This window comes from Salmo salar, chromosome ssa17 (genome assembly GCF_905237065.1).
Source record: "Salmo salar chromosome ssa17, Ssal_v3.1, whole genome shotgun sequence".
Lineage (NCBI taxonomy): Eukaryota > Metazoa > Chordata > Actinopteri > Salmoniformes > Salmonidae > Salmo > Salmo salar.
In genome coordinates, this window is record NC_059458.1 from 55,843,729 (window position 1) to 55,862,544 (window position 18,816).

General features: G+C 43.0%; 1 protein-coding gene across 1 annotated transcript in view; it reads right to left on the minus strand.

Annotated features, from left to right (window-relative positions):
• LOC106576123 (pleckstrin homology domain-containing family A member 5-like) overlaps positions 1-18,816 on the minus strand; it is a 181,238-nt gene that overhangs the window by 37,829 nt on the left and 124,593 nt on the right. The window contains 3 exon segments of the mRNA XM_045699744.1: positions 2,807-2,911; positions 14,157-14,298; positions 17,652-17,771. Of these exon segments, the coding sequence (XP_045555700.1) occupies positions 2,807-2,911; positions 14,157-14,298; positions 17,652-17,771 (367 nt within the window).

Below are 18,816 nucleotides of genomic sequence, written 5' to 3' on the forward strand. Positions count from 1 at the left end.
GTCACTCTGTGGCACCCCATTGAGGAACCCTGTGGAACCCTGTGCCACAGGAACCCTGTGGCACCCCATAGAGACTGCCAGAGGTCCGGACAACAGGCCCTCCGATTTGACACACTGAACTCTATCAGAGAAGTAGTTGGTGAACCAGGCAAGGCAATCATTTGAGAAACCAAGGCTATTGAGTCTGCCGATGAGGATGTGGTGATTGACAGAGTCGAAACCTAACAGACGTGTGTGTGTGTGTGTGTGTGTGTGTGTGAGTCTGATGCTACACATTTAATCTTTACTAGGCAAGTCAGTGAAGGGGTTAGGGTCCCAAACACCCTCCCCATTATTGATTAAGGGGACCTTAAGATTCATATGTTTTGCTGCAGGCCTTATAATAAGATACTGTTGCTATGTGTCTACAATCTCTGCCACTAAAGGTTGAACAAGCATCTATATTAGTCTTTGTGGTTAAGCCCTGGCTGTTGTGAGAGTGTGCTTGCAGGCTGGGTCTGAGTCATACCGAAACTAGATAAAGAGAAGTAACCACTGTCTGGTTTTGACATTTTGATCTTGTGTGACAGTGGACAATGCTAATCAATTCAGAGAAGCTACTGTACTAGGTTACTTTATAAGGTAACCTCAGCTTATTGTTACACACATACATTGACGTAGGTGATCAAACCACTAGGGAGTGATCAAACCACTAGGGAGTGATCACATGTATAAAATCAGCTGCACCCTTAGGTGGGGTGCAGAACTTACTCTGAAACATACGTGCTGTGTTCCCGTTGTCAACTTCTGTCTGCAATTGCATTAATAAATGTTTGACTGATTTACTTAAAGAAGATATTGTCTGATTGCTGATTTCACCAATAATCCAATGATTGACAAGGAACAAGGAACCTACCCCGACATCAGTTAAGAACAAATTCTTATTTACAATGATGGCCTACACCGGCCAAACCCGGATGACGCTGGGCCAATTGTGCTCCCCCCTATGGGACTCCTAATCCTGGCTGGTTGTGATAAGCCTGGATAAGCCCCGATGACATTGTCACATTCCCTTTGAGTGAGTGTGTGTGTGTGTGTGTGTGTGTGTGTGTGTGTGTGTGTGTGTGTGTGTGTGTGTGTGTGTGTGTGTGTGTACAGTGCCTTCAGAAAGTATTCAGACCCCTTGACTTTTTCCACTTTGTTACGTTACAGCCTTATTCTATAATGGATTAAATAAATACAAATCCTCAGCAATCTACACACAATAACCCATAATGACAAAGCGAAAAAAAGAAAAAAAACTGAAATACCTTATTTACATAAGTATTCAGACCCTTTGCTATGAGACTCTAAATTGAGCTCAGGTACATCCTGTTTCCATTGATCATCTTGAGCTGTTTCCACAACTTGATTGGAGTCCACCTGTGGTAAATTCAATTGATTGGAAATGATTTGGAAAGGCACACACCTGTCTATATAAGGTCCCACAGTTGACAGTGCATGTCAGAGCAAAAATCAAGCCATGAGGTCAAAGGAAATGTCCATAGAGCTCCGAGACAGGGTTGTGTAGAGGCACAGATCTGGGGAGATCTGCAGAAGGGTACCAAAACATGGAAGCTTGGCCAAACTAAGCAATCGGGGGATAGGGCCTTGGTCAGGGAGGTGACCAAGAACCTGATGGTCACTCTGACAGAGCTCCAGAGTTCTTCTGTGGAGATGGGAGAAACTTCCAGAAGGACAACCATCTCTGCAGAACTCCACCAATCCGGCCTTTATGGTAGAGGGGCTAGACAGAAGCCACTCCTCAGTAAAAGGCACATAACAGCCCGCGTGGAGTTTGCCAAAAGGCACCTAAAGACTCTCAGACCATGAGAAACAAGATTCTCTGGCCTGATGAAAGCAAGATTGAACTCTTTGGCCTGAATGCCAAGCTTCACGTATGGAAGAAACCTGGCACTATCCCTACGATGAAGCATGATGGTGGCAGCATCATGCTGTGGGGATGTTTTTCAGTGGCAGGAGACGAGTCAAGATCGAGGCAAAGTTGAACGGAGAAAAGTACAGAGAGATCCTTGATGAAAACCTGCTCCAGAGCGCTCAGGACCTCAGACTGGGGCGAAGGTTCACCTTCCAACAGGACAATGACCCTAAGCACACAGCCAAGACACCGCAGGAGTGGCTTCGGGACGAGTCTCTGAATGTCCTTGAGTGGCCCAGCCAAAGCGCGGACTTGAACCCGATCGAACATCTCTGGAGACATCTGAAAATAGCTGTGCAGCAATGCTACCCATCCAACTGGACAGAGCTTGAGAGGATCTGCAGAGAAGAATGGGAGAAACTCCCCAAATACAGGTGTGCCAAGCTTGCAGCGTCATACCAAAGATGACTCGATGCTGTAATCACTGCCAAAGGTGCTTCGACAAAGTTCTGAGTAAATGGTCTGAATACTTACGTAAATGTGATATTTCCGTTTTTTGTATAAACTTGTTTTTGCTTTGTCATTATGGGGTATTGTGTGTAAATTGATGAGGAAAAATAACAATTTAATCAGTTTTAGAATTGATCCTATGTGTGTGTGCATGTGCAGGTGGCTATCCCCTCAAAGCCCTGTCACACAGACTCTCTCATCAACCCACTGAGGAAGGCTGTGTAGGCTGCACACTTCCACCAACACCCACTCATCATCACACATACTGCAATCAGCCATTTGATTTGCTCAGGTTCTGCAATTCTCTAGATTATATTCAGAGTAAATTGCAATGAAGAAGTAATTCAGTCAAGTTGTTCTATTCTGGGAACTACAAATGATGTACAAACTTTCCAATACCTGTTTGTAAAGCCAGTTGCTCTTGACCGCCGGGGCATTGGGATTCCTCTTAATAGAGTTCGACCTCTTGCCAAAGTTATGGACCTTTTTGTAAGACCTTGAAGGCTGAAAATATAAAATGGACAATCAGTCAGTATACTGTATATAAAAACATTTATATACAGCGCCGTGAAAGTAAAAAGTATTTGCCCCCTTTCCGATTTTCTTTATTTTTGTATATTTTTGATACTGCATGTTATCAGATCTTTAACCAACACCTAATATTAGATAAAGGGAAGCAGAGTTAACAAATAAAATATTTGTACTTATTTTGTTTACTTAAGTAACAAAGTTATGCAACCGCCAATTTCCATGTGTGAAAAAGTAATTGCCCCCTTACACTCAATATCTGTTTGTGCCACCTCAGCTGCAATGACTGCAAGTAAATGCTTCCTGTAGTTGTTGATCAGTCTTGTTGTTGATCAGTCTCTCACATCGCTGTGGAGGAATTTTGGCTCACTCTTGCATGCATAACTTCTTTAACTCAGCAACATTTGTGGGTTTTCAAGGATGAACTGCTTGTTTCAAGTCCTGCCACAACATCTCATTTGGGATTAGGTCAGGACTTTGACTAGGCCATTCCAAAACTTCTAATTTGTTTGTTTATAGCCATTTTCATGTAGACTTCATTGTGCGTTTTGGATCGTTTTTATTACATTGTTTTATTTAACTAGGCAAGTCAGTTAAGAACAAATTCTTATTTACAGAACGACATATTTTTGCCTTGTCAGCTCGGGGATTTGATCTAGGAACCTGTCGGTTACTGGCCCAACGCTCTAACCACTAGGCTACTATCATTGTCTTGCTGCATTACCCAGCTGCGCTTCAGCTTCAGTTCAAAGCATCCCCAAACCATCACACTACCACCTCCATGCTTGACCGTTGGTATAAGGTTCTTACTGTGGAATGCAGTGTTTCGTTTTCGCCAGGCATAATGGGATCCATGTCGTCAAAAAGTTAATATTTTGACTCATCTGTCCATAGAACATCTTCCTAGCGTCTTGATGATCATTCAGGTGCTTTTTGGCAAACTTGAGTCAACTTTTTGGACAACATGGGTCCCATTATGTCTGGCGAAAACCAAACACTGCATTCCACAGTAAGAACCTTATACCAATGGTCGAGCATGGTGGTGGTAGTGTGATGGTTTGGGGATGCTTTGCTGCCTCAGGAACTGGACGATGGGTCATGCAAGACAATGATCCAAAACACACAATCAAGTCTACATGAAAATGGTTAAAAAGAAACACATTTTAAGTTTTTGTCATGGTTTAGTCAAATTCCAGACCTAATCCCAATTGCGATGTTGTGGCGGGACTTGAAAACCTACAAATGTCGCAGAGTTAAAGCAGTTCTGCATGCAAGAGTGGGCCAAAATTCCTCCACAGAGATGTGAGAGACTAATCAACAACTACAGGAAGTATTTGGTTGCAGTCATTGCATCTACAGATGGCACAACCAGTTATTGAGTGTAAGGGGGCAATTACTTTTTAACACAGGGGAATTGGGTCTTGCATAACTTTGTTAATTAAATAAATAAAATAAATACACTTTTGGGGGGGTGATTTGTAAACTCAGGTGCCCTTTGTCTAATATTAGGTTTTAGTTAAAGATCTGATAACATTCAGTATAAAAAAATATGCAAAAACAGAGAAAATCAGAAAGGTGGCAAATACTTTTTCATGGCACTGTATATATACACTGAACAAAAATATAAACACAACATGTAAAGTGTTGGTCCCATGAATCATGAGCTGAAATAAAAGATCCCAGAAATGTTCCATTCGCACAAAAATACCTTTTCTCTTAAATGATGTGCACTAATTTGTTAACATCCCTGTTATTGAGGATTTCTCCTTTGCCAAGATAATCCATCCACCTGACAGGTGTGGCATATCAAGAAGCTGATTAAACAGCTTGTCACACAACACAATGTCACAGATGTCTCAAGTTTTGAGGGAGCGTGCAGTTGGCATTATGACTGCTGGAATGTCCACCAGAGCTGTTGCCAGAGAATTTAATGTTCATTTCTCTAACCTAAGCCGACTCCAATGTTGTTTTAGATAATTTGGCAGTACGTCCAACCGGCCTCAACAGCAGACCACGTGTAACCATGCCAGCCCAGGACCTCCCCATCCGGCTTCTTCACCTGCGGGACGTCTGAGACCAGCCACCCGGACAGCTGATGAAATTGAAGAGTATTTCTGTCTGTAAGAAAGCCCTTTCGTGGGGAAAAACTAATTCTGATTGGCTGGGCCTGACTCCCCAGTGGACGTGCCTATGCCCTCCCAGACCCACCCATGGCCCAGTCAGGTGAAATCAAAAGATTAGGGCCTAACTAATTTATTTCAGTTGACTGATTTTCTTATATGAACTGTAACTCAGTAAAATCGTTGAAATTGTTGCATGTTGAGTTTCTATTTTTGCTCAATATATATACAAATACATTTCTGAAGATGCATAATTAGAGGAGAGTTACAAATTCATTCAAAATATCCTCCTTCATCAAATCAAATCCAATTTATTTGTCACATACACATGGTTAGCAGGTGTTAATGCAAGTGTAGCGAAATGCTTGTGCTTCTAGTTCCGACCATGCAGTAATATCTAACAAGTAATATAAACTAACAATTTCACAACAACTACCTTATACACACAAGTGTAAAGGAATGAATAAGAATATGTACATAAAAATATATAAATGAGTGATGGCCGAACGGCATAGGCAAGATGCAGTAGATGGTATTGTCATGACGTTGGCCTCTTTGGGTACAGGAAGGACAGTTGACCCCCTCCCCTTTGTACCATTCCCCAACCTACCTTCCCCCCAACCCAGACCCTGTGTGAAAGGGTTGTAAAAACCCTAAGAGGAGAATCTCCTACCACATGTTTCATAGAGAGACAAAGGAAATTCTTCTAACTCATAGAATTGGAGAACCGAGCGACGTGTGTTCTGGAGAAGGTATGGAAGATTGGTAAAGAATCCAGCTACGAACTGGTCCGCTTGGTACAATTTTGTGATACTCAGAAGAGACAATATAGCCATATTACCATAAAACTGTTTATATAATAGCCTCAGCTTGAGACTTGCATCATAATGGTTGTATAAAATGTATTAATAAGGATAAAGCTATTTGTAATACATTGAGATGCTATGTACGGATGTTAATGTGATAGAATTGGATTTCTGTACCAAGCTTCACTCAGCCATCGGCACGCCCCCCAAGGGACACAGACAGGACCAGGCGTCATTTGACAAGCCTGTTCAAGGGTCACTATAAAACCCACCCTGATTTACATTTCTTGAGACCAGGCCTCCACTCCATGGCCAATAGGTTTTACCATCCAATTCCTCTACTGAAAGTGAACTACACCACGTGGTTAACTTTTAGACTATCGAGACCGACAGAATAAGAACAAGTCTTTGATATTAATTATTAGTCTGCAGCTAAGTAAATTATATCATCGAACGCGAAGACCAACGAAACATCCATTCTATAACGACATTAATGAATGTCGCTTTGAAAGATCCATTCTAACCGAGAGAGAGAGAGAGAGAGAGAGAGAACTCTCCATCAGAACGACGCTCGAACAAGGTTCCCGACGACACATGAGCGTAAATATATATCGATTGCAATTGTTCCCGAATGAGCGAGCCTTCAATTGTCAATTGTTAATATAAATGAACTCTGTGTACCTTCTCAGCTGACCGTTTATGACCCATTGTCTAACAGACCAGCCATGCCTGTTAGCCATTAGGGCACATTACTATACCAATCCTTTGTGACGATAATTACTGTTTGTATGTTTTCTGTTAATTACTTAGTGTAGTAAATAAATGATTTTAAGACAATTGATGTATGGATGATTTTAGTAAAGACTGGGTTCGTGCAGATACAACAATTTACGACGTTTGGAATGAGACTGGACTAGAGGTAAAATACACCATTTAACCTGTTAGGGCTAGGGGGCAGCATTGACACGGCTGGATAAAAAACATACCCGATTTAATCTGGTTACCACTCCTACTCAGTAACTAGAATATGCATATACTTATTACATATGGATAGAAAACACCCTAAATTTTCTAAAACTGTTTGAATGGTGTCTGTGAGTATAACAGAACTCAAATGGCAGGTCAAAACCTGAGAGATTCCTTTACAGGAAGTGGCCTGTCTGACCATTTGTTGAACTTCTTTTCCATCTCTATCATTTACTAAGGATCTCTGCTCTAACGTGACACTTCCCACGTCGTCCATAGGCGCTCAGAGCCTGGGAAAAAACAGAATGTCGTCATTCCAGCCCCAGGCTGAAACACATTATCGCCTTTCTCAAGTGGCCGATCAAGAGACACTAGCTTATGCGCATGACCCCGACCGCCCCCGCCTTTGGGATTTTTTCCTCTGTTTGCCGAAAAGGAGATTCCCTGTCAGAATATTATCGCTTTTCTACGAGAAAAATGTCGTAAAAATTGATTTTAAACAGCGGTTGACATGCTTCGAAGTACGGTAATGGAATACTTAGAATTTTATTGTCACGAATTGCGCCAAGCGCGTGACACTTCTTTACTATTTCGGATAGTGTCTGGAACGCACGAACAAAACGCCGCTATTCGGATATAACGATGGATTATTTTGGACCAAACCAACATTTGTTATTGAAGTAGCTGTCCTGGGTGTGTATTCTGACGAAGACAACAAAAGGTAATGACATTTTTATAATAGTAAATATGATTATGGTGAGTGCTAAACTTGCCGGGTGTCTAAATAAGCGAGCCCGTGATGCCTGGGCTATGTACTTAGAATATTGCAAAATGTGCTTTCACCAAAAAGCTATTTTAAAATCGGACATATCGAGTGCATAGAGGAGGTCTGTATCTATAATTCTTAAAATAATTGTTATGCTTTTTGTGAACGTTTATCGTGAGTAATTTAGTAAAATGTTAGCGAATTCCCCGGAAGTTTGCGGGGGTATGCTAGTTCTGAACGTCACATGCTAATGTAAAAAGCTGGTTTTTGATATAAATATGAACTTGATTGAACAAAACATGCATGTATTGTATAACATAATGTCCTAGGGTTGTCATCTGATGAAGATCATCAAAGGTGAGTGCTGCATTTAGCTGTCTTCTGGGTTTTGGTGACATTATATGCTGGCTTGAAAAATGGGTGTCTGATTATTTCTGGCTTGGTACTCTGCTGACATAATCTAATGTTTTGCTTTCGTTGTAAAGCCTTTTTGAAATCGGACAGTGTGGTTAGATTAACGAGAGTCTTATCTTTAAATGGCTGTAAAATAGTCATATGTTTGAGAAATTGAAGTAATAGGATTTTTAAGGTTTTGAAAATCACGCCACAGGATAGCCGTGGCTGTTACGTAGGTGGGACGAATTCGTCCCGCCTAGCCTAGAGAGGTTAAACCAGAAGATAATCGGCCTATACTATAATATAGATAAGTTATATTAGGAAAATTATAACTTTGTAATCTGAATATTTTCCTTGGTGCCCCGATCTCCTAGTTAATAACAATTAAACGATTAATCAGTTTAATCGCGTGATAATAATTACAGGGAGTTAATTGATAAACATGTCTTCAGTTTAATGGTACCCCAAAGACACGACAGTATAGAGTACAGTATATACATATGAGATGAGTAATGTAGGGTACCGTAAACATTATATAATATAAAGTGGCTAATGATAAATTGATTACATCAATTTCTCCATTATTAAAGAGGCTGGAGTTCAGTCAGTATGTTGGTATGAGCCACTCAATGTTAGTGATGGCTGTTTAACAGTCTGATGGACTTGAGATAGAAGCTGTTTTTCAGTCACTTGGTTTCCGCATTGATGCACCTGTACTGACCTCGCCTTCTGGATGATAGCGAGGTGAACAGGCAGTGGCTCGGGTGGTTGTTGTCCTTGATGATCTTTTTGGCCTTCCTGTGACATCGGGTGGTGTAGGTGTCCTGGAGGGCAGGTAGTTTGCACCCGGTGATGCGTTGTGCAGACCTCACTACCCTCTGGAGAGCCTTCCGGTTATGGGCGGAGCAGCTGCCGTACCAGGCGGTGATACAGCCCGACAGGATGCTCTCAATTGTGCATCTGTAAAAGTTTGTGAGTGTTTTTGGTGACAAGCCGAATTTCTTCAGCCTCCTGAGGTTGAAGAGGTGCCTTCTTCACCACGCTGTCTGTGTGGGTGGACCATTTCAGTTGTCCGTGATGTCTACGCCGAGGAACTTAAAACTCTCCACCCTCTCCACTACTGTCCCGTCAATGTAGATAGGGGGGTGCTCCCTCTGCTGTTTCCTGAAGTCCACGATCATCTCCTTTGTTTTGTTGACATTGAGTGTGAGGTTATTTTCCTGACACCACACTCTGAGGGCCCTCACCTCCTCCCTGTAGGCCGTCTCGTCGTCGTTGGTAATCAAGCCTACCACTGTAGTGTCGTCTGCAAACTTAATGATTGAGTTGGAGGCGTGCATGGCCACGCAGTCATGGGTGAACAGGGAGTACAGGAGAGGGCTGAGAACGCACCCTTGTGGGGACCCAGTGTTGAGGATCAGCTGGGTGGAGATGTTGTTACCTACCCTCACCACCTGGGGGGCGGCCCGTCAGGAAGTTGCACAGGGCGGGGTCGAGACCCAGGGTCTCGAGCTTAATGACGAGTTTGGAGGGTACTATGGTGTTAAATGCTGAGCTGTAATCGATGAACAGCATTCTTACATAGGTATTCCTCTTGTCCAGATGGGTTAGGGCAGTATGCAGTGTGATGGCAATTGCGTCGTCTGTGGACTTATTGGGTTGGTAAGCAAATTGGAGTGGGTCTAGTGTGTCAGGTAGGGTGGAGGTGATATTGTCCTTGACTAGTCTCTCAAAGCACTTCATGATGACGGAAGTGAGTGCTACAGGGCGGTAGTCATTTAGCTCAGTTACCTTAGCTTTCTTTGGAACAGGAACAATGGTGGCCCTCTTGAAGCATGTGGGGACAGCAGACTGGGATAAGGATTGATTGAATATGTCCGTAAACACACCAGCCAACTGGTCTGCGCATGCTTTGAGGACGCGGCCGTGAATATGCCTTCTGGGCCTGCAGCCTTGCGAGGGTTAACACATTTAAATGTTTTACTCACGTTGGCTACAGTGAAGGAGAGCCCGCAGGTTTTGGTAGCGGGCCTTGTCAGTGGCACTGTATTGTCCTCAAAGCGAGCAAAAAACTTGTTTAGTCTGTCTGGGAGCAAGACATCGTGATCCGCGACGGGGCTGGTTTTTCTTTTGTAGTCCATGATTGACTGTAGGACCCTGCCACATACCTCTCGTGTCTGTGCCATTAAATTGCGACTCCACTTTGTCTCTGTACTGACGCTTAGCTTGTTTGATTGCCTTGCGGAGGGAATAGCTACACTGTTTGTATTCGGTCATGTTTCCGGTCACCTTGCCCTGATTAAAAGCAGTGGTTCGTGCGTTCAGTCTTGCACGAATGCTGCCATCCATCCACGGTTTCTGGTTTGGGAATGTTTTAATAGACGCTGTGGGTACGACATCGCCGATGCACTTGTTAATAAACTCGCACACCAAATCAGCGTATTCGCCAATGTTGTTGTTCGCCGCAATGCGGAACATATCCCAGTCCACGTGATCGAAGCAATCTTGAAGCGTGGAATCTGATTGGTCGGACCAGCGTTGAACAGACCTGAGGGCGGGAGTTTCCTGTTTTAGTTTCTGTCTATAGGCTGGGAGCAACAAAATGGAGTTGTGGTCAGCTTTTCCGAAGGGAGGGCGGGGGAGGGCCTTATATGCGTCGCGGAAGTTAGAATAACAGTGGTCTAGGGTTTTGCCAGCCCTGGTAGCACAATCGATATGCTGATAGAATTTGAGGAGCCTTGTTTTCAGATTAGCCTTGTTAAAATCCCTGGCTACAATAAATGCAGCCTCAGGATATGTGGTTTCCAGTTTACATAGAGTCCAATTAAGTTCTTTCAGGGCCGTCGATGTGTCTGCTTGGGGGGGAATATACACGACTGTGATTACGATCGAAGAGAATTCTCTTGGTAGATAATGTGGTCGGCATTTGATTGTGAGGAATTCTAAGTCAGGTCAACAAAAGGACTTGAGTTCCTGTATGTTGTTATGATCACGTCTCGTTAATCATAAGGCATACACCCCCGCCCTTCTTCTTACCAGAGAGATGCTTGTTTCTGTCGGCGCGATGTGTTAACCTGTTGGGTCTAGGGGGCAGCATTTGCACGTCTGGATAAAAAAAATGTACCCGATTTAATCTGGTTACTAATCCTACCCAGTAACTAGAATATGCATATACTTATTATATATGGATAGAAAACACTCTAAAGTTTCTAAAACTGTTTGAATGGTGTCTGTGAGTATAACAGAACTCATTTGGCAGGCAAAACCCTGAGACATTTTCTGACAGGAAGTGGATACCTGATGTGTTGTATTGACTTTAAACCTATCCCATTGAAAAACACAGGGGCTTAGGAATATTTTGGCACTTCCTATTGCTTCCACTAGATGTCACCAGCCTTTACAAAGTGTTTTGAGTCTTCTGGAGGGAGATCTGACCGAACAAGAGCCATGGAACGATGATGTCCCATTAGACACCTGGCGCGAGTTCATGTTGGGTACCCTCGTTCCAATACGTTATAAAAGAGTATGCATTCGTCCACCTTGAATATTATTCATGTACTGGTTAAAAAAGGCCCTAATGATTTATGCTATACAACGTTTGACATGTTTGAACGAACGGAAATATATTTTTTCCCCTCGTTCATGACGAGAAGTCCGGCTGGCTTACATCATGTGCTAACGAGACGGAGATTTTTGGACATAAATGATGAGCTTTTTTGAACAAAACTACATTCGTTATGGACCTGTGATACCTGGAAGTGACATCTGATGAAGAGAATCAAAGGTAATGGATTATTTACATAGTATTTTCGATTTTAGATCTCCCCAACATGACGTCTAGTCTGTATCGCAACGCGTATTTTTCTGGGCGCAGTGCTCAGATTATTGCAAAGTGTGATTTCCCAGTAAGGTTATTTTTAAATCTGGCAAGTTGATTGAGTTCAAGAGATGTAAATCTATAATTCTTTAAATGACAATATAATATTTTACCAATGTTTTCTAATTTTAATTATTTAATTTGTGACGCTGACTTGACTGCCGGTTATTGGAGGGAAACGATTTCCTCAACATCAATGCCATAGTAAAACGCTGTTTTTGGATATAAATATGAACTTGATAGAACTAAAAATGCATGCATTGTCTAACATAATGTCCTAGGAGTGTCATCTGATGGAGATTGTAAAAGGTTAGTGCATCATTTTAGCTGGTTTTATGGTTTTGGTGACCCTGTCTTTGACTTGACAAAACATTACACACAACTCTTGTAAATGTACTGTCCTAACATACTCTAAATTTATGCTTTCGCCGTAAAACCTTTTTGAAATCGTAAAACGTGGTTAGATTAAGGAGATGTTTATCTTTCAAATGGTGTAAAATAGTTGTATTTTTGAAAAATTTGAATTTTGACATTTATTTGGATTCAAATTTGCCGCTCTTGAAATGCACCTGCTGTTGATGGAGTGCACCACGGGTGGCACGCTAGCGTCCCACCTAGCCCCAAGAGGTTAAGAAACCAGGTGGCTGTACCGACTCAGATAGTGTGTCTCGAGTGAGCCATGTTTCCGTGAAACAAAGAACGTTACAGTCTTGGATGTCTCTCTGGAATGCTACCCTTGCTCGGATTTCGTCTACCTTGTTGTCAAGAGACTGGACATTGGGGTAGTATGCTCGGGAGCGGTGCGCGATGTGCCCGTCTACGGAGCCTGACCAGAAGACCACTCCGTCTGCCCCTTCTTCTACGGCGTCGTTGTTTTGGGTCGCCAGCTGGGATCCGATCCATTGTCCTGGGCGGTGGGCCAAACAGAGGATCCGCTTCGGGAAAGTCATATTCCTGGTCGTAATGTTGGTGAGTTGACGTTGCTCTTATATCCAATAGTTCCTCCTGACTGTATGTAATAAAACCTAAGATTACCTGAGGTAACAATGTAAGAAAAAATACATAAAAAAAACGAAATACTGCATAGTTTCCGAGGAACGCGAAGCGAGGCGGCCATCTCTGTCGGTGCCGGAAGTAAATATAGGTGAATACCGTTAACATGCATTTGGCTATTTGGTGTTAATAAACAAATAAATAAACAAATAAAGTTAAAAAGCAACAGAAGGAAGAGGTACAGTATTCACCTCATTAAACTAGCCCATTCTACAAGACCATCTTTACTGAGAGAGAGAGAGAGAGAGACTAATTTACAGCATTGCAGCAGCTTCTATCCATCCCTACAGCAGCAGAGCATAGCGCTACAGTAGCTCGACCCACAATAGAGTTCCACAGTGTGTCACAATAACCAAACAACCTAGCAATCGAACAGGGAAATGGTTCCAATCCAGTATTTGTAGTTCTTTATGATAGCCACATTAGCAGCTAATTAGCATTAAAAAATTTTTGGGGGGGTTAATCCAGACGAATATATTGATAAAAGTCACCTTGTCTGAGTGAGATTTACACGGTTATCAAAACATCGCGCCAGGGTAAGCCTACACAATACACAGCCCTTATTTTAAGTGTGTCTAAATTCCCAGATGGAAAAAATGAATGGTGGAAAAATGACTGGAACCATTTGACCGCTAGAGTTTATGGGTATTATGACACCTCCACCGTGGAGCTCTATGGTAACTCGTCAATAATTACAGCTCATTAATAAATACATGCCACCAAGCTATACTTTTGGTCAGTGTAAGCAGAAGTAAAAAATCATTAATTCATGAAAGTCTTTTCATTTGATCAAAGCATCCATATTTATACACCAGTCTATTAAGCATTTATAGACTGACACGCTGTGACAGGGCTGGGATAATCCAGCATATATTTTCTCATGTAGAGTCCCTGTTCTGATACTCTCTGTGGACTAATACAGCTCTCACAACATTGACTTAATGGCGAAAATGGGAGAGAGCACTGACCCCACAAGACACCTCTCAACATCCCAGAACTGGGACCTCTATCTCCCCTCTCACAGGCCCCTATTAGCCAAGTCACTCTTGATACAGTACATTAAATCCAACCCGGTCCTTGTACATGCACCAGAATTGCATGACATCCCTTACAGTGGCATCCATATGCTCTTTAGGAACCACCAACTTCTAATCCTCTCAGATCTATACTAGTGCTTAGGGCATGGGTCTAGTGGTCTATTAGGGGTAGGATGTACAGGCCGACATGGAGCTCTTACCCGTGTGGCAGGGCTGCTGCCAGGGTAGGTGCTGTAGTCTGACCCTCCTGTGTAGTTAGACGCCTCGCTCATGGTGCTCATCGGGCGCTCCTTCTTCACTCGGTCGCTCTCCTCTGATGGAGCCTGCTCTGGAGCCTTAGGCCTGGGTGGGGTGGGGGGGTGGGGGGGGACACAGAGAAATCCAGGTGGACATGAGAAAAGCGACAAGAAGACTACACAAATGAGGCTGGGACTCAACTTCTGTGGGATTAATGGGCGGGTTAAGAGGCGACACGGTGCAACTGTGTGTGTGTGTGTGTGTGTGTGTGTGTGTGTGTGTGTGTGTGTGTGTGTGTGTGTGTGTGTGTGTGTGTGTGTGTGTGTGTGTGTGTGTGTGTGTGAGACACTGATTGCTCTGCGAATGAGCTGCCTAACGGCCAAGCCTGTCTACCTCTATCGGTTCGGCAGTTTAAACTCCAACCACACTGAGAGCCCATCTCTGTTAGAGCCAAACCCTGCCGTTAGAGAAAGAGGAGAGAGAGAGAAAGAGGAGGCAAAAAGAGGAGGCAGGCCCCATAAATCAAACCAATTACTCACTCTGTCTCACATCTGATATATTCCTCCAAGTCAGACCACTTTAAATCGCCTGCCAACTTTGCCTGACAAACTAAATGGCCTCAAAGTCCATGTCCCAAGGCCAATACCAAATGCAGGAAAGTTCAAGATCCCCCAGGATAAATTACCCAGCACCATAAAGGTTTTAATGCTTACAACAACAGTAGCAAATAATAAGCTAAACTTGCCTATAAATCTTCCTATTTGCAGAGTTGATACATCTAGTGTTGTATTCAGATCAGTATTGTCTCTGAGCAGTGGACTATATTCTGTGGTATCTGGAGCGTGGAGGGGGGTAGAGAGAATATGTGTATCGGTCTGTCTGGGAGATAATAAAGCTGGGTTTTAGGTCCCCAACTCACAGGAACAAACACCTTGAACATGAGGGTACACCGCTGATTTCAGCCCTGGTAAAGGATAAGGTATGACAATCCACTCTACCGTCTTCTCCCCTCTCCTGCCAGCTATCATTCCCTGAAGCTTGACAAATATTATCCTACATTTTCGCTTACCCCCATTCCTCTACTGTAATCGTCACCTCTCCAACCCGCCATATAAACAGGTCAGCCTGTATGTCCGTCAGAGTCTGTGACATGATTGAACCATGTGTATGACGCTTGCATGCAGGGACGTTGCAGGACTGGTCAGACAGGACAGGAGGTTATAACAGGATTGTTATGACAGGTATGTGAATGTAACTTAGACATGTGAACGTAGGGGCAAGGTTACTTCACAGATACACATCAGTTCAGCTTGGTGTTCAAAAACACAAAGGCCAGACCACAAATAGGATAGCAATGGCTGCTGTTTACTTACACACAATGATACATGCATTGTTAACAATATGCGGAGTGTACAAAACATTAGGAACACCTTCCTAATACTCCACCCCCTTTGGCCCTCAAAACAGCCTAAATTCGTCGGGGCATGGACTATACAAGGTGTCGACCGCATTCCACAAGGATGACTCCAATGCTTCGCACAGCTGTGTCAAGTTGGCTGGATGTCCGTTGGGTGGTGGACCATTCTTGATACACACGGGAAACAGCAGCGCTGCAGTTCTTGACACCCTCAAACCGGTGCGCCTGGCACCTACTACCATATCCCATTCAAAGGCACTTAAATATTTTGTCTGGCCCATTCACCTTCTGAATGGTACACATACACAATACATGTCTCAATTGTCTCAAGGTCTAAAAATCCTTCTTTAACCCGTCTCCTCCCCTGCTCAGTCTATGTCATGGAAAGAGCACGTGTTCCTAATGTTTTGTACACTCAGTATATATCAACATTAAAAACCTATTTATAGTGAATTGCTAGATAGATATATAGACGTTATTATCTTCAAAGTGGATAATTGTCTTCACAGCCCATTTGACTGGATTAACCTCCATTGTGGCTTTACATTCCTTTATACAACGCATGCCCGGGGTATTCCCTAAATGCTTGTCAAATTATGTTTCTGTGGGCTGGTGAACCGTGCGTGACCTTCCAAGTCACACGGATTATCACGAGTTAATTCAAGCATCTGTGAGAGAATGAGGGATATTAACAGATATTAAATGACACTCTTCTTAGCTGAACCTGGAAAGTCTCCAACTTCAACGCCTGTCTCCAGTCTAGGCTTTCCAGCATTAAAGTGTGTGTGCGTACTTCAAGCATTTCCAAGTGCGTCAGAGGCAGGCCCAGTGAATAGGTCTGTGAATTGCGGGGCAATTGACTCCAGTATGAGTGGGTGACATCAGTCCTGATGACAACATCAAAAGAACTGAAGAGTGACTCATACAAATCATGCTTAGATCATACAGTCTTTCTATAGGCAATCACTCTCTTTGTCACTTTTCGCTCTCTCGTTTTCCTTTTCTATAGACCTCTTTGTTCCTCTCTCGCCTTAATGATGCTTCTCTTTTTCACCCTCTATCTCTCCCGCCATCTGTATGGCTCCACCTTCCCCGTCTCCCTCCCACACCCTCCCTCTCTCTCTGTTACCTCTGCTAGTAGAAATCCCTAGCAGTAAACCGGAGTATGATCTCTCTGAGAAGCACTGTCGACCCACACAGCCAGGCTCCCAGATCATACAGCCTCTGCCTCATGATCAATGGCCCCTGTGTGTGTTAGTGTGTCAGCAGGGAGGATAAGAGAGAAAAATGAAGATAAAGGTTACAGAACATGCCTTAGAAGTGAAGCATTTCTCAAAGCTGCATTGTAGTTTGTTACTGTCCGAAAGACCTGGGTTCAAATAGTATTGGTTTTCTTTCCAATACTAGTTTCTGTCTGGAGAATCAAATGGAGAGTTTTGCATCTCCGTGACAATTCCTTTGCTCCAAGCAAGCCCTACAATTATTAAGTATTTGAATGAAAAAAAATACTATTTGAACCCATGTCTGCTGTCTGTCTATGCAGGGTCTGTTTAGCTAAATAACTAGTGACTGTGTGTCAGTCTGAACACTGAGGCTATCATTATCTGAGAGGTAAATGGTAGACCCCGTTGTGAGGAACAATTATATAATTTGATTCAGGCTTGGAGACAGAATGTATTTTACCCATTGCGATCACACACACACACACACACACACACACGCTATAGTAGTTTCATGATGAGAGCTAAGCTTGATTTTTTTCTATTTAATATACTTAAAGACAAATCGGAAGGTAAAATAAATCTTGCCCATCTTAGCATTAGCAACGCATAGCAGGATTTCAGGCAATCCAACACACGGCACACGCAGCATACGGTTGGTTAGTGGTTGGACTGACTTAATGAGACAGCGATAGAGGCAGGACTTCCAGAGAGATGAATTAGCTGGGGTTCTCCACAGAAAGACAGATGAAGAGGCTTACGCTTAATAGCAAGGTAGAGCAAAGCATCCATCCAGCCCATAGGCATGTATACTATATTACCTGTTTGATACAGGGTCTGTAACCGGGTGTGTAACCGGGTTGACTGTAACAGGGTTGACTGTGACAGGGTTGACTGTACCAGGATCTGTAACAGGGTGGACAAGCTTTGCAGAAGTCACGCTAGAAAACAAAAAGGGAAGGAAACAAAATTACCTGAATTAAAGAATAATATCAAACAATATAACCTGAAAATATCAAACATATGATAAACGAATTATATGTAATCGTGACATTTAACAAATAAACATTCACATCAAACTTAAATGAAATTATAATTGTAGTCTTCAGGCCACACATTCTCTAGATGCTTTTCCCTGAATATCCATCGTGAAGAGAACATTACAATTGCATTGATATATGCCATTTAGCAGACACTTTTATCCAAAGCTTAGTCATGCGTACGGGTGGTCCCGGGAATCGAACCTACTATCCTGGTGTTGCAAGCGCCATACTCTACCAACTGAGCTACAGAGGACCATTGCGGTTTATATTACATAAGCCCATTACCTAGCGCTAATTGACTGTTCCCCTCTAGGCTACTGGCAGCTCTGTACTGTAATTAAGGGGATGGGTTTGTTGGGAGGACAGTCCCTTCTTTCCTACTTCCTACCACCAGTCTCTCTCTCTCCCTGTGCCATATGAAGGCTGCCCCCTGCATAGCCCCTAGCTTTAGGGCTTCTTCCCTTGCTTGCTCACATTTGGATGCCACGCAGCGTTCAAATATATCATCATAATATGGTAATTTTGCAGATGCTTTTATCCAAAGCCACTTACAGTTAACACATACTGAGCGTGGCTCATGTGGTTATCACATCTAGTATTCAGGAGAATTGCACATCAGAAAGCTGACTCCCACCTAGCACGAAATACAGTGGTCCTTTCTCATCTCGTCTTGAAGCAAGACAGGTTTCATATCAACAGCTCTGATGGCAAAACCATCATAAGTTTAATACCAACTCAGGCTGCCATCTTCCTTTAGCATGCACTATATGTGCTGTGATATCAATATCAGTTTCCCTACAGAGTAAAACTAGTTGATTGCTGTCCAGCCCCTTCCTCCCCTCAAACCTAACTGCAGTTTGGTCTAGCATTAAAATGTGGCAAGGTTAAACATTCTCTGTGAATTGATTAATATATTTTAGAGGGGGAAGATAGGGGAGAAAGA